At 42.3% G+C, this 15,773-nt stretch overlaps 3 protein-coding genes across 3 annotated transcripts in view; 2 read left to right on the top strand and 1 right to left on the bottom strand.

Annotated features, from left to right (window-relative positions):
- The window catches only part of rabepk (Rab9 effector protein with kelch motifs), a 5,318-nt gene extending 571 nt beyond the window's left edge, over positions 1-4,747 (top strand). Inside the window, exons 2-8 of the mRNA XM_053617731.1 lie at positions 924-980; positions 1,082-1,236; positions 1,431-1,589; positions 1,674-1,835; positions 2,187-2,336; positions 2,414-2,563; positions 4,447-4,747. Coding sequence (XP_053473706.1) covers positions 928-980; positions 1,082-1,236; positions 1,431-1,589; positions 1,674-1,835; positions 2,187-2,336; positions 2,414-2,563; positions 4,447-4,667 — 1,050 coding nt within the window. The 5' untranslated portion in view covers positions 924-927 and the 3' untranslated portion in view covers positions 4,668-4,747. The remainder of the gene's footprint in view (positions 1-923; positions 981-1,081; positions 1,237-1,430; positions 1,590-1,673; positions 1,836-2,186; positions 2,337-2,413; positions 2,564-4,446) is intronic.
- A 498-nt stretch (positions 4,748-5,245) lies between these two features.
- hspa5 (heat shock protein 5) lies at positions 5,246-9,261 on the bottom strand. Its single transcript, XM_053617730.1, has 9 exons — positions 9,103-9,261; positions 8,230-8,375; positions 7,908-8,139; positions 7,677-7,814; positions 7,477-7,589; positions 6,995-7,385; positions 6,654-6,891; positions 6,384-6,551; positions 5,246-6,282 (listed from the first exon to the last, which is right to left on the bottom strand). Exons 2-9 carry the CDS (start codon positions 8,343-8,345, stop codon positions 5,720-5,722), a joined length of 1,959 nt encoding a protein of 652 aa, XP_053473705.1. The 5' UTR covers positions 8,346-8,375; positions 9,103-9,261; the 3' UTR covers positions 5,246-5,719.
- Positions 9,262-12,341: 3,080 nt separating this feature from the next.
- Positions 12,342-14,637, top strand: LOC128603370 (homeobox protein goosecoid-2). Its single transcript, XM_053617734.1, has 2 exons — positions 12,342-12,871; positions 14,137-14,637. The coding sequence occupies exons 1-2, from the start codon at positions 12,613-12,615 to the stop codon at positions 14,382-14,384; spliced, it is 507 nt and encodes a 168-aa protein (XP_053473709.1). The 5' UTR covers positions 12,342-12,612; the 3' UTR covers positions 14,385-14,637.
- The last annotated feature ends 1,136 nt before the right edge of the window (positions 14,638-15,773 follow it).

Raw genomic sequence — 15,773 nt, 5'->3', positions numbered from 1 at the left:
CGGAGCCGTATAGTGCAATTAATAGTGAGGTCTTTATATCATTGAGGTGTCGTTCTCTTTGACTCGGCTCGCTTTTCAGAATAGCCGTTTGGGAGTCGATTCTCATTTCTAAATAGCCGTTTAAGAGGTCGACTCTAATTTCTGAATAGCCGTCTGGGAATCGATTCTCATTTCTGAATAGCCGTTTAAGGAGTCGACTCTCATTTCTGAATAGTCGTTTGGGGTCGATTCTCATTTCTAACTAGCCGTTTGGGAGTCGACTCTCATTTCTGGAAAGCCGTTTAAGGAGTCGACTCTAATTTCTAAATAGCCGTTTAGGAGTCGACTCTCATTTCTGAATAGTCGTTTGGGAATCGATTCTCACTTCTGAATCACCGTTTAAGGAGTCGACACTAATTTCTAAATAGCCGTTTAAGGAGTCGATTCTCATTTCTGAATAGCCGTTTGGGAGTCGACTCTCACTTCTGAATCACCGTTTAAGGAGTTGACTCTGATATCTAAATAGCCGTTTAAGGAGTCGATTCTCATTTCTGAATGTGAGCTGAAACAGCTCTGTGATTCTCTTGCTGAAAATGTATCGATATTCATTACCACACCACACCTTCGTGTTTTATTCCTCTTACACCACAGCAATTTGCCAGCAATTCCACATTTTTAATATATTAATGAACGTCATCCGTTTACAGTTATGTTTACAGTTGTAGAACATCTGAGTAATCGCTCCCTCACTCCCTCATCTGCCGTCAGTCCTGAAAACCCACTGACTGTTACAAAGCGCTAACACTGGAGACTCCTTCCATAAACGTTAATTAAATTTCTTCCTTTTTTTTTACGCGGAATAACATGTTTTTAATCCATATCTGTGGATTGTCTTTCATACACTCTGATCTGACTCAATCATATCTTTCTTGTGCTTTATCCAGACTCATGGAGCTTCTGCCCATCCTCGGCCCAGAAGATAAGCCCAGAGAAAAGCAGTGGTACATACCACACTCTCACACACACACACCTGGTTTATTTCCCATCATTATCTGCCATTGTTGTGATACAGTGACATTTTTTTCCTCTTTAAACCCTACAGGTATGCTCTGGTGCCACGAGGTGAAGCTCCTGGACCCAGCGTCGGTCACACCTGCACATTCATGCCTTCAGCCAGTGGCGGAAAAGGACAGATCGTGATTGTCGGGGGGGCCAATCCGAGCGGCAGCTTTTCACATTGCTCCCTTATAAATCTCGGTAATGTCTCGTTGTACGGTATTCTGCCTCAGCATGACCCTTGAGCAAGATCAGCTACATGAATAGATTCTACCTCAGTTCTACATCACACTGAATTCAATACGCGCTTGCCTGATGAGTAAAAGTGTTTATCGAAATGACCGTGTTACTTCATCGACTTAAAATCAATTGAATATATCTATATTTTTTTTTAGACAGCCATGAATGGGACATTCCTGATTCCTGGGAAGGACTCCAGGCGAGATATGAACACTGTAGCTTTGTGTCTGAGCGCGACCCTGAGAGTCTGTGGGTGTTCGGAGGAGCTGAACAGAGCGCTAACCGGAACTGCGTTCAGGTTTTACACACCGCAGGTAATTACTGTAGTCTCTTATGAGTTCGTTTTCATGTAGATTTTATTACATGAGTTGTCTGTGTTTTTATGTTCCTGTGTGCAGACAGAGCTCCGTGGAGGACAGTGGAGGTGAAAGGGACACGCCCGAGCCCGAGGACGTACCACACTAACTCGGCATGTGTTGGAGACAGACTGTTCGTCTTCTCCGGTGGAGAGACAGGGGCCACGCCAGTGACCGACCCCCAGGTGCACGTCTTTAACGCAGGTCTCTTCTTTACGTAAAACCATCTACGCCTGTCCTGCGTGTTTACGTGTTTGTCGACGAGTTCGTTCAGGAGATGCGTTATTCTCTAGAGAGACTAAAGAAATAATCGAATTTATCATGGACACTTTAAAATATCACCGCTACCCCTGCTGTAGATCGATTTCAAATGCAGGCTGTGTGTATTGTTTTTTTTTGTTTGTTTTTTTTAATTGTAGGTCTAGAAATTTGGTCATTTTTGCCCTTAGCGAATGAAACTGTGTAGAAACGTATCAGCTGTTGGACTTTATACACGTTAGAGACCCGGTGCAGTTATTAAAACGAATAATTCTGCATGTGCGTTTCTCTCTGAAGTAACCTGCACGTGGTCACAGCCAGAGAGCGAAGGAAAGCCTCCTTCGCCGCGGCACGGTCACACGATCGTAGCCGTCGGATCCGTCATCTACGTCCACGGAGGGATGGCAGGAGAGAAGTTCCACTCTGATATGTTCTCTCTGGATACAGGTACACGGCACACTTTCATTCACTCGCCGGATATGTTTTAAACATGTGGTATTTATACGCGTTAACATGTTCCTCAGAGAGTATGAAGTGGGAGCGGGTGAAGGCTAAAGGAGACGTTCCTCCAGGAACAGCAGCTCACTCCGCTGTGGCTCTGGGGAGAAACGTTTATATTTTTGGAGGGATGACGGCCGACGGAGCGAGCAATTCCATGTACAGGTTTCAGAGCGGTACGTACAAGCGAACAGCGTGAAGCCGTGTTACATCCTTGTAATAGTCGCGTATGTAAAGAATCCCTAAGGTGTACGGATCACGTTTGCTTTATTTAGTAGTGACGCTCAGATCGAGCTGTTTATCATCACAGAAATTTCCACGTATTCTATTAATCATCATCATAACTGAATTGACACACGTAACTCGTCGAAGGTTTACACACCCTTCTATTTTGAGCCTGTTAATACTGACTGGAGTATATTGAGATCCCTGAAGGGTAAGAATCCGCACCTCGTCGTGTTTTGATTGTGATCAGAGTATGTAAATGAATAGTCAGTGTGCTTCTTAGTTATTAGGGGGAATCCTTGTGCATTTAGTCTGTGCAGGCACTGAATTCGCTGGATACTGAAATATGGGGAAAGCAAAAGAACCGTCAAATGATACGTGACCGGCGGGGGGTGGGGGGTAGGAATTCAACACCATAAATTAGGAAATAGTTATATCTAAAGAATTGAAAATGCAAATCAGGACTATAAAGAAGTGGAAGACCAGTGGATCCGTGGAGACCAAGCCAAGATCGGATAGACCAAGAAAGATTTCTGCCAAAACCACAAAGAAAATTGTACGAGATGCGAAGTAAAGCCCCCGAGCAACTTCTTTATAGTGGTTAGCTCGTTCGCCTCACACCTCCAGGGTCGGGGGGTCGATTCGGGCAGTGTCCTGTGTGTGTGGAGTTTGCATGTTCTCCTCGTGCTGTGGGGGTTTCCTTCAGGTACGCCGGTTTCCTCCCCCAGTCCAAAGACATGCATGGTAGGCTGATTGGCATGTCCAGAGTGTCCGTAGTTTATGAATGAGTGTGTGATTGTGCCCTGCGATGGACTGGCACCCTGTCCAGAGAGTACCCCGCCTTGTACCCCATGCTCCCTTGGATTGGCTCCAGGTTCCCCATGACCCAGTAGGATAAGCACTATAGAAAACGGATGGATGGATGAAATGTGGGGTGGCTGTTTCTGTTCAATAAGGAGATGCTTGAACAAAAAATAGGTTGTGGTAAAAAAAAAAAAAAAGGAATGGAAGGCTATTTTTTGCATCTAGAGCAGTGGTCACAAATGTTCTTCCTTGAGATCTACCTTCCTGCAGGTTTCATCTCCAACCAAAGTTGTTTTAGTTTCGGTCGATTAGTTTAGTTGATCATGAACTTCTTACGGCTCCCAAGTCTTCTGGAAAGTAGATCTCCAGGAACATGGTGGTTGATCTAGAGAACCCCCAAGGATTTTGAAGTGATTTAGAGCGATAAGACTAAAATTAAGTTTTATGGTTTGGAGAGGAATCGACATTTCCTATGAAGAGAAACGCACCGTCCCTACCATGTATCACGGAGGTGCATGAGTCTCTGCTGTTTTGGGAGTGCGTGAGCTACAGTGGCACAGGAAATTTCCTCAAAATTGATAGCAAGAGAAATCACATCACATTTTCCAAAAAAAAAAAAAAAAAAAAAAAAACAACCTCAGAGGAAAATTTGCACGCATCAGCCCGGAAGCTGTCTGGGGCGCACATGGACTTTCTAACATGACAGCGATACAAACCACAGGGCCAAGTTGAATCATCAGTGGCTACAGAGGAAGGAAGAAGGAAGTGACGGTTTTGGAGTGGCCCTCACAGCCCCTGGACCTCGACGTCATTGAGATGCTGTGAAGAGAACTGCAAAAACATTTTGCCAATGACTCCGATCGCTCGTATTTTCTAAAAAAGCGTTCTAAAAACCATGCAAATTCCGCCAGGGGTGTGTAAACTTATGAGTACATAAGACTGTATAGTTATACAGAGATTACAGTCCATATTAAAGACCCAAACAACCTTGACGTTGTGATAATCAAGATTACATTCCTCTTATCTTCAGACAAACAACGCTGGACCCTGCTGAAATTCGAAGGTGACCTTCCGCAGAACCGACTGGACCACTCCACGTGTGTCGTGCCTTGGCCCGAAAGGTCCGACACCGGCGTCGAGGACAAAGCAGAAAGCCGTGAGAGGGAAACGAAGCATCTGTGCTTTGTGTTCGGAGGCATGGATACTCACGGGCTCATTTTCAACGACTGTCTCGTCACCTTGTTAACGTGATGCTCTTTAACTTCTTTTAATTTGATAATAAAACACAAAACTCTTGGCTCAACCCACGTGTGTAAACGAGTGTGAAGTGAGAAATGTATTTACTAATGTATAACAGGTGGGTAGAGTTGAAGATTATAATTAATAACCATATAAGGAGCACAGCCACTCGACCTTCAGAACATAACACATACTGTAGATTAGGATAGATTTAGATGTCGAGTGTTTTAATGGACTGTATTTACTATTATCTAGCATTTTAGGAGTTATTTTCTTTACAGTAAGTGGAAAGGTTCAAATTTTTTATATTTTTTTTTAAAAAAGGGTATTCATTAAGAAAATTGAACATAATATGGAAATCGTAGTCAACTTGGAAGAGTCTGGAATTTTTATTTATTTATTTTTAAACAGCAAGGATAAACAGATGCTCACCTTCATATGCTTAAAACTAATGCACTATTAAATATTAAACCTTCACATCACTGAAGTAAAACAATAAATAAATCAAATTAAAGCTGTAAGATGAAGTGTTTGCGTCATGGCACCCAGATTCGAAGTGTTCAGGCAATGACGACACACACGTCGAGTAGTTTTGTATCAAACACGTTTATTCCCATGAGGTTGCAGTAGAAACGTACTCTACATTTGCCAGATTTAAATAAATAACTTGAGTTTGAACAACGATGTTTGCCCAGGACCCAACACACCCATTAAGTCTAACCCCACCCACCCCCTTGCCCACCCTAAAATCCCACCCTAACCCACAGAACTCCTCCCCAACTGCCTGAGAACAGCAGCAAGCCTCAATATCCAGGCTGACTAAATCTCCACCTCAGTGAAGAGCAACATCTCACACTCTCTAAATGCTCCAAGTCCTTTTCAGACTTAAATTGGGATTTTATGGTTGTCCCGCCCCCTTTATACCTTCCCTCACAATTGTCCATCAAATCCAGCAATTATGTACATCCGTCCCCCTTTTTTCCCCCTCCAGAGAGGGCAAGGTCATATCAGGAGGGCTGAAGGATAAAGAAAAAAAAAAAAAAAAAAAAAAAAAAATCTTCAACCTACAACTCGTCCTTCTCGTCATCGCCGCCCTCTTCTGGTGGTGGACCGCCTGCGCTACCATACAGCTTGCTGATGATCGGCTGGACGATTTCTTCCAGCTCCTTCTTCTTGGCCTGGAAGTCTTCTATGTCGGCGTCCTGGTGGGACTCTAGCCATTCGATCTTTTCCTCCACGGTTTTTTCGATGGTCTCCTTGTCTTCGGAAGACAGCTTGCCTCCCAGCTTCTCCTTGTCTCCTACCTGGTTCTTGAGTGAGTAGGCGTAGCTCTCGAGCTCGTTGCGGGCATCGATGCGCTCTTTCAGCTTCTTGTCTTCGTCGGCGAAGCGCTCGGCATCGTTCACCATGCGCTCGATGTCTTCGGGCGTCAACCGGTTCTGGTCGTTGGTGATCGTGATCTTGTTTTTGTTGCCCGTGCCCTTGTCTTCAGCCGTGACCCTTAGGATACCGTTGACGTCGATTTCAAACGTGACTTCGATCTGAGGAACACCGCGGGGTGCTGGAGGGATTCCTGTTAGGTCAAAGGTGCCCAGGAGGTGGTTGTCTTTGGTCAGAGGACGCTCACCTGGAAGGAGGAGGGGTGAGAGAGAACCAAGAAATTTTATCACCAGCTCAAATGTATCAAAATAAGCTTACCATAAATACGAATTGTTGACATTCTCTTACCTTCATAAACTTTGATTGTGACAGTCGGCTGGTTGTCAGAAGCTGTAGAGAAGATCTGAGACTTCTTGGTGGGGACGACGGTATTCCTGGGGATGAGTTTGGTCATCACTCCTCCAACAGTCTCAATACCAAGAGTCAGAGGGCACACGTCCAAAAGCACGATGTTTCCTGTGGACGTGATCGAACCACGTTAGCTTAATGCTACTTTTTAAACTGAAGGTTTTTTACGACATTGCTTTTACCGAGGATTTTCCCGTCAGTAAAACTCACCTGTATCTTCCTCTCCGGACAGCACTCCAGCCTGCACAGCAGCTCCGTAAGCCACGGCCTCGTCAGGGTTGATGCCTCTGGACGGCTCTTTGCCGTTGAAGAACTCCTTCACCAGCTGCTGGATCTTGGGGATACGAGTGGACCCGCCCACGAGAACAATCTCGTGGATATCAGACTTCTTCAGGTCCGAGTCTTCCAGGACTTTCTGCACGGGTTTCATGGTGGAGCGGAAGAGATCCTGTGATGGAAGCAGAAAAAAAATAAATAGATTTAATCTGAAGCAAGTTTGACATGCTGAATACTAAAAACGCCGACAGCCGAGACCATGGAAATGGTCTTACCATGTTGAGCTCCTCAAACTTGGCACGGGTGAGAGTCTCCGAGAAGTCCTCGCCCTCGAAGAACGACTCGATCTCGATGCGGGCCTGGTGCTGAGACGACAGCGCTCTCTTGGCCTTCTCGACCTCACGGCGCAGCTTCTGGACGGCACGGCTGTCTTTGCGCACGTCTTTTCCCGTCTTCTTCTTGTACAGCTTGATGAAGTGATCCATGACGCGCTGGTCGAAGTCTTCGCCGCCGAGGTGAGTGTCTCCGTTGGTAGCCACCACTTCGAAGACGCCGTTATCGATGGTCAGCAGGGACACGTCGAAAGTACCACCGCCAAGGTCAAACACCAGGATGTTCTTCTCACCGTCTTTCTTGTCCAGGCCGTAAGCGATGGCAGCTGCAGTCCTGCGATGACGGTAACGAAAGTCTAAGTAACGGCGTTGCAACACGATAAATTTGAACAATGAGCTTTCGAAAAAGAATCAAAAGGGCTTACGGCTCATTGATGATTCTCATCACGTTCAGGCCAGCGATGGTACCGGCGTCCTTGGTAGCCTGGCGCTGAGCATCGTTGAAGTAAGCGGGGACGGTGACCACGGCATGTGTGACCTATACAAAAAAAAGTGGTGTTTATTATTCTCTCATGATATGTAGTGTTTTTCAAACATTCTTTTCACAAAAACACCAACAACATACCGTCTTTCCCAGGTAAGCCTCCGCAGTTTCCTTCATCTTAGTAAGCACCATGGCGGATATCTCCTCAGGGGCGAAGGTCTTCAACTGACCAGCTCCAATCTCCACTTGAATATGGGGCTTGGACTTCTTCTCAAGAACCTTGAGAAAGAATTGTTCAAATAAAAACGTCGGTCAGGCGTCAAGACTTCTCTACGACATCAATAACGCAGATAAGCATTACGAGATACCCACCTTGAAAGGAAAGTATTTGATGTCCTGCTGCACAGAGGAGTCACCCCACGTACGACCAATCAACCGCTTGGCATCGAAGACAGTGTTCTCGGGGTTGGAGGTGAGCTGATTCTTGGCGGCGTCTCCGATCAGACGCTCACCCTCGCTAGTGAAGGCCACGTAGGACGGAGTGATGCGGTTACCCTGGTCGTTGGCGATGATCTCGACACGGCCATTCTTGAACACTCCGACACTAAACGGAAGCAGAACAATTTTAGATATGATTCATTTAATCGAATAAACGCTCGTAGATTGATAAATGAGGAGAGCATCTCACACTCACCAGGAGTACGTAGTTCCCAGGTCAATGCCCACTACAGTGCCGACATTTTCCTTCTTGTCATCATCGTCGGCGTACACACAGCCGACCACCAGTAGGAACAACCCCAGTAACCTCATGGTGGTATCAATGTCCGATTAGTCTTCACTCTGTTAAGGAATAAAGTTTGAAACAGACATGAATTAGATTAGAAGTCACAGCAGGTTCCGCCCTGAAGTCACGTGGGTTTAGCCATACAGAAGGCGAGAAAAAACTAACAGCCAACTGACCACTAGAAATAACAATTAGTTAATTGTTATAAATGCATTCAAGCTACTTAACTCTCGACTAGCAAGCTCGGATAACGGGCTGCAAAAAAAACGCCAATGCAGAAGAACGGAAGAAGCAAAAAAAAAAAAAAAGACCCATTTGCATTGCGAGGCTAGCATGCTAGCTGCATCGTGCTAGCACGTAAACCAAATTAACATAGCAACAAACAATACTTTAGAATATTCATTAATTGTTTATCATCAAAATACTGGTTTAACGATGAACAATATTTTCCAACTTGCTTTTTTTCCCCTGCAAGACTCAAAATAAGCTAAACTAAGCTAAGCTAAACTACTAGCTTGCTAGCAAACCGTTAGCAGCTCTAGAAAAAGCTAGAATGTGCGCGAGACGAAATGGAAACCGCTAATTTAACTCCTTAGCAGCAGCGCAATACTAATTATATTAAAATGGTACCACCTTTACGTCTCAGGTAGCAAAAGTATGACGCTGTTTACGTTTTAAACACTTTACCCACTCCGTTTCTCCTTCTAATGTTAACTCGGCGTTAAATACGCATGCGTGATATTTCTAACGATAATTAATCTGAAGTAAATGCAGAAAACTTACCTTAAATATTGTAGAAGATTAAACTGAAGCGATGAGAAGCTGCACGGCGTTAGTATGAATCCGTTAATACCGCGGTCTCGCTCTTTCTCTCTCTTTACACACTTGACTCTTTCTTTTCACTTCGTGTCGCTGTTTAAAATGAAATCGGATGAATGACGGCGCCTGTATATAAGCTGTCAGTGCTTTCCCGTCGTGGAGGCTCGCCATTGGTGCACGGGCATCTCGTTGGAAGACGCTGATTGGCTGAGACCGGCACGCTGGCCTTTCCTCATTGGCACACGTACCGGGGTGTGTGGCGTCACGAGAAGGCGCTAACCTGCTCTGTGATTGGACAGCTCCTGTGACATTTTCTTAAAGACCCGGAAGTTGGGCTTTCTATTACAGACTGTTTCGTGTGAATAAAAAAATGAAAAAAAAATATTGTGGTTTCTACAACAAACCGCAAATTATATACATACCAAGCAGTAAATATAGAATAAACACTGACATAAATAAAATTAACATCAATATATATTAAATTAACTTTGACTTATATAGACTAAACGCAGTATGATTTTCATACTTAAGGCAAGAACACTACAATGTGATACCACTGAATCTGCTACGATACAATACAATTTTGACTTATAAGGCCACGATACGATATTTGACGATACCACTGATTCTGCTACGATATGATACGATTCAGTTTAATATTCTAAGATCAATATGTGAACATCTTTGCTTAGAATCTGGTGATGAACGATAATGATGACGATGATAAATGACTATTTTAAGTATCAGAGTTACAAACCACCTTGCTAGCCTATTTACACATCAGTTTAAAATATTAATTATTATCTACACACAGGTTGTATATATATTCATGGGATTCATGTTGAATGAACATTGGGTCATACTAAACCACACCTGTACATAAGTGTAAGGCTTTCTTACACAAAAGCCCTTTTAAGCCTAAGTAGAAGAATAAATCTTGTCCAATCAAATATTACTTAGAATTCTTAAATTGGAGTTAACACATTGCATTTACAATTGTAAGTGACCTGCCAATCATTAATAACCATCCATCCCAGTGCGCTGATGCAACAAGAAAGAAACTGTGATTGTAGGTTACATCAGGTATTTACATCAACCAGAGGTTCCCTGATCATGACTCGTTTACCTTCTGAATGATTCATGTATCCACTTACATTTTTGGTCATGGCTGAGTAGTCAGTTGATGAGTCATGAGTAAAAACATGTATGATGAAAATAAAGTCATTCGAGTGTAATTATTTGTATAATATATTCAGTAGTCATTCATTCAACTTTGGTAGCCTCTCTATCCTGGTCAAGGTCACGGTGGATCCGAAGCCAATCCCAGGAAACACTGGGCACAAAACAGGAATACACCTGGAATGGGACATCAGTCCATCACAGGGCAGTAACCTTAATAGTATTAGATTTAATTTTAGAATATTTAAAAAAATGAAAACACAACAGAGTAAGTGGGAGCACAAAGTGAGTTATTGGTAACAGAGAAACAAAATTAGATTGCATTAGATTAGATCAGATTTTATTGTCATTGAGCAGAGTACTAGTTCAAAGCCAACGAAATGCACTGTTTTATGAAATGAGGTTTTACCAAAAAATAGTCGCAATTCTTACAGATATTAAGAAGTAAGATTTATGAATTTTGAGTTGTGAAAATGTACTAATATTCTTGTACAGGGATGATTTGTTTGGAAACTGGAATGTCCTAAATATTGTAGTTACAGAGATAAGTTCACAGAACAGAGGCTGCTGGAATATTCGAACGTCTGTCGTACAGGTCCCTGTATGAATGATCTGTTACTATAGAAATTATGACGTATTAGAACAAGTGGATTAATAGTATAAAAAAAAACATTTCAAACATGAAAAAATTGTTATCGAAAATTAATGAACATCCTCAGACCAAACAGAATCAAGAATTCAGGGGTCAACCAAAATGCCTGAATATTCTCTCATTACTTTCTGTATGTATAGAGGTGTGTAATTAGAGGTGGAGGTTGATTGATCTGGTTAGTGAAATTAAATAAATGTATTTATTAAAGGAAGTCATTGGTATAATCCCTATATTATATCCTCTATATTATAATCATAATATTATATCCATTAGTGCTGCATGGTGGTGCAGCATTTAGTGTTGCTACTTCTCCGGGTCCCCGGTTCAATCATGAGCTCGGATTACTGTCTGTGTAGAGTTTTGTGTCCTCTGGGTTCTCTGGTTTCCTCCCACCTCACGATAACACACAGGTTCGTGTATTGTCTATGCTAAATTGCCCCCAAAGTGTGAAAGAGTGTGTGTATGATGCCCCTATGATGGACTGGCATTCCATCCAGGGTGTATTCCCACCTCATACTCAGTATTCCCAGGATAGACTCCGGATCCACTGCATCCCGTTACCGCTTACTGAAGATGAACGTGTTATGAATTCCTTTCTACTGAAGACATATTAAAAGGAAGCTCTGTCTATTAAACATTTACATCGAATTCTGATATTCTCAGTCTCAGCTGTTTACGTAGAAAGAGGATTTTCTTGAAAATCGCTGGCTGGCAAAATTAGTAGCATTAATAAGCGGACATGATACATTTCTCCTGAGACAGACACAAAAGCCTGAGATAGCGATCGCACGTATACTGAAGACTATAACTCCAACAATGTAAAGGCAATGAATATTTGTGCGAAGGATGGAAGCTGTTTATTGTTATCTGTTTTTGATCCCCACCCTTATCTGCGCAGCTTAAGGCAGATTCTGAAAATCCATTAATACCTTGATGAATAAGAGCTTCTGACTTGTATGATTACAAGGGATTTGTTGTGGAAAAGAATAGGAATGTATAATAGCCGGTGTGCCGTATGAGAGACGCTGCGTTTCAGTGATAAGGTGTGCTCAAGCTACTCATTTATGCCACTCATAACCCATCCACAGATGATGTTTAACATCTTGCAGTTTAGGCCATGGACCAGGTAAATCACACCAGGGTTTGTGATACACCCATACAAACACACTTACCTGAGTTTATCCTACTGAAGCACCGTGGTCACCCGTTATAGCCTCGACGAATCAAAGCCTCTAATGCCAGACAATTTATCTTTCTTCTAAAACCACAACAAGAAGGATTTCTCAGGGCCTCTGCACCCCTCATTTGATACAGTGAAATCTGATTTCATTTCAGACCAAAGCCAGATTAGCTGAATCTCCTGTTCTCGCTAACACCTTCACAAAACTGCCCAGATTAAATGGGATTTTTTTTTTCTTCACCCACTTTATACTTTTTTTTGTGCTTTCTGTATAGGGGGATTATGTTTTGTTTCCTTTCTTTAATCTATTGAGTAAATGGGGGGTTTGACACGAAGCACAAGGAGCAGAGAGAGAGAGAGAGAGAGAGCGAGAGCGAGAGCGAGAGAGAGAGAGGAAAAAAGATGCAGTTCTATATGAAAGTCTGCTTCTTTGGAGTCCCAGAGCAGAGGAGCGCAGCAGACCATGGAGATGGACGAAGCACACATGGAGAAGAAGTCGTTCGCCTTCAGCATTGACAGCATCCTGAGCAGGACGTTTGAGAGAAGTGACGAGAGCAAAGCGAGCACAGCTTCCGACGCACGACACTCTTCTAAAGATGATCCGGATCTGGAGTCAGGAGCGACTACAAATCCCGTGGAGCCCCTTCATCATGTCTGCGTGTGCTGCTGTTACTGCTCACATTGTGGAGAGATGCTCCAGGCTGATTACCTGCCTGCAATGTGTAAGACTTGCTGTTTAATTCTGATGAACTCATGATAACTCATCTTATAGTAGTTTTAAAGTTATTGTATTCAAGTTTTAACCTTCCGCATAGAACCAAATAAAATTTCAGTTGTCTCAAAAGCTTGTACATTGTAATTACTGAAAAACTTGTAAGAAGAAGTAGTATTTTAACGTAAACCCACAACATACACTAATATCTATGACACTTTTACAAATGTAGTAATGGTAAATGCTGTTAACCATTAATTTATATTCTATATATATATATATATATTATATTTGGGCTGATTATTCCGTTTTCCTTGATGTCTGATGTTCTTCAGTTCACAAAGGCAATTCTGTTACTTTTAACAGTGAATAATGTTATTTTAGCCCTGTTTAATATGTTATATGAAACATATGTGAAATATATGTTGGTCAAATTCTTCATTTATGTAGGATCTGACTAAGCTCAAGACATATGTCTAATAGACATGATGTCTATTAGATGGCTGTATAAAAGATTTAACGTTAGTTTAAAAAGAAGTGACTGTAGATTAACACTGTTAAATATGTTAAATAGTGTTAAAACACCCCTTGGTGTGGTCTTATAGGAAAATAATCAATTATGGGTTGATATGATGCGGATCGATACGTAGCGGGACAATGTTAAGACTGTGAAGTTGACTATTCTCTTATAACAGCATATTCCGAAGTCTTTTATTTCTCGTATACAAGAGCAATTTGCCAATTATAATTTTTTATTTATTCATGAACGACATGTCATACTTCTTAACTATTTATTGTTACGTTTAATGCTATGGAATGTCTGCGAAACAACTTGGTCCCTGTTATGGCTTATCGTCATAGTAAGCATAGTTAGCTATGAACAGCCGTGCCGTCGTCGTCCTCTCTTCCTTCTTTCTCTCGAAATGAATAAGACAAAAAATACAGCTTGTCATGCTACAGAGAAATCCGAAAACGCAAACTCGTCCTCCATTCCGAAGACTTTCCCATGTCTGACTGTTGCGAAGCACTGATACTAGAGACTCCTTCCATCCATCCATCTTCTATACCGCTTATCCTTCAAGCTCTCGGGGAACCTGGAGCCTATCCCAGGGAGCAACTGAACTTTATTTATGCACTTTATGCACTTTGTGGAAGAATGACTAGAAACAACCGAAGCTCATGATGTCTATTCGAGAAGTTTAGATTAACTTCATTTAACAGCTCGTGTGTGTTTAAAAATGTCTACAACGTATATGCACTTGTGTTGCATTTCAGCCTGTCAGCTTGCATGGAGCAAGAGAGTGCTGAATGAGACGAGCCTGACAGGAGAAGGTCAGAGGAGAGAGAGCTTCGGTCAGATCCAGAAGCGGATCCGGCGTCACCGCACCATCTTCACCGAGGATCAGCTAGACGCTCTGGAGGAGCTGTTTGTGCAGAACCAATATCCAGACATACATACTCGTGAGCAGCTCGCCGAGAGGACTCGCCTGAGAGAGGAGAGGGTCGAGGTGAGAACTGTCTAGAAAAACATCACAGAATACATTTTAACATGTCATTTGGGGTCTGGAACTCTTTATGAAAACCGTGGTGTGGTTAAAGATTCTGTCAATAATCAGTGTGATGCACGTTTAGGTGTGGTTCAAGAATCGTCGAGCCAAGTGGCGAAGACAGAAGAGGCTACAGTTCAGTCTCCATGGGCAAGATGAGTGGAAAAATGTCCTTCATGGTGATTGAAACGCTCTAATTTGTGTAATATGTGTGAGCAATGACGTAACATTCATGTACAGTCAAGTGCAAAGGTTTGTTCCCTCATAGTGTTTTGAATATGAAAAAAGGATAATGTACCACTAGCTTACAATATACACTATATGGCCAAAAGTATGTGGACACCTGACCATCCCACCATTATGTGGTTCTTCCAGAAACTGTTGCCACACGCGATTGTATAGAATGTCTTTGTATGCCGTAGCGTTACACAGCAAAATCCCTAGTGTTGATTTAACACCCAGAGTGTTGAATTTACACCCTACAGTGTTTATATAAGTCCACTGGACACAAATGAACACTCCGGGTGTTAATTCAACACTGGGGATTTTACTGTGTACAGTTTCCGTTCACTGGAACTAAGAGGCCCAAACCTGTTCCAGCATGACAAATCCCTGTGCACAAAGCGAGCTCCATGAAGACGTGGCGTGTTAAGGTTGGAGTGGAAGAACTCAAGCAAAGAGCCCTGACCTCAACCCTACCGAACACCTATGGGATGAACTGGAGCACCAACTGCACCCCACTAAAACCTCACTTAATCTCACTAATGCTCTTGTGGCTGAATGAAAACAAATCCCAAATCACAGCCACGCTCCAAAATCTAGTGGAAAGCCTTCCCAGAAGAGTGGAGCTTATTATTATTATTCCAACAAAGGGGGAATAAATTTTCAAATGGGATGTTCAACAAGCACATATGGGTGTGATGGTCAGGTGTCTGTATACTTTTGGCCATATAGTCTATTTACAAAGAACTAAAAGGATACCAGGATGTTAAAAATGAAACATAGTTGTACACTGAAAGAAGACAACAGATATATTAAGAACAATGTACGGTGAATCATTTAGATATTTAAATCACGTTTAGAAAGGGAGACGCAAAGTTTTGTACCGATATCTTTTTAATTGTTAGCTTTTGGAACGTTTTTATTACTTGTCATAGATAAAAAAAGAAATGTGCGTGAAAACCATCATGTTAAATGTCTTGTTAATATAATACAATAAATGTATTTGTCTTTATTTTGTCTCAAGACAGAGCATTTGCACTGTACTGTAGAACAAACTTTCTTCTTATCCTCATTGAATTTGGTTGGTCAGTAATTGTTTTTAAACTCCAATTAACTAATTAAAGTTTAAAAAAACTGTTACAA

Source organism: Ictalurus furcatus, chromosome 28 (assembly GCF_023375685.1).
Source record: "Ictalurus furcatus strain D&B chromosome 28, Billie_1.0, whole genome shotgun sequence".
NCBI lineage: Eukaryota > Metazoa > Chordata > Actinopteri > Siluriformes > Ictaluridae > Ictalurus > Ictalurus furcatus.
This window is presented reverse-complemented; position numbering and strand designations above follow the sequence as displayed.

Excerpts from the sequence above, each read along its gene's own strand:
- hspa5 (XM_053617730.1), bottom strand. The coding sequence starts at position 8,345 with ATGAGGTTACTGGGGTTGTTCCTACTGGTGGTCGGCTGTGTGTACGCC. Across the intron at positions 7,590-7,676 it reads AGGCTTACCTGGGAAAGACG|GTCACACATGCCGTGGTCAC; the intron begins GTATGTTGTTGG and ends TTTTTTGTATAG. Across the intron at positions 6,892-6,994 it reads AGTTTGAGGAGCTCAACATG|GATCTCTTCCGCTCCACCAT; the intron begins GTAAGACCATTT and ends CTTCCATCACAG.
- LOC128603370 (XM_053617734.1), top strand. The coding sequence starts at position 12,613 with ATGGAGATGGACGAAGCACACATGGAGAAGAAGTCGTTCGCCTTCAGC. Across the intron at positions 12,872-14,136 it reads TGATTACCTGCCTGCAATGT|CCTGTCAGCTTGCATGGAGC; the intron begins GTAAGACTTGCT and ends GTTGCATTTCAG.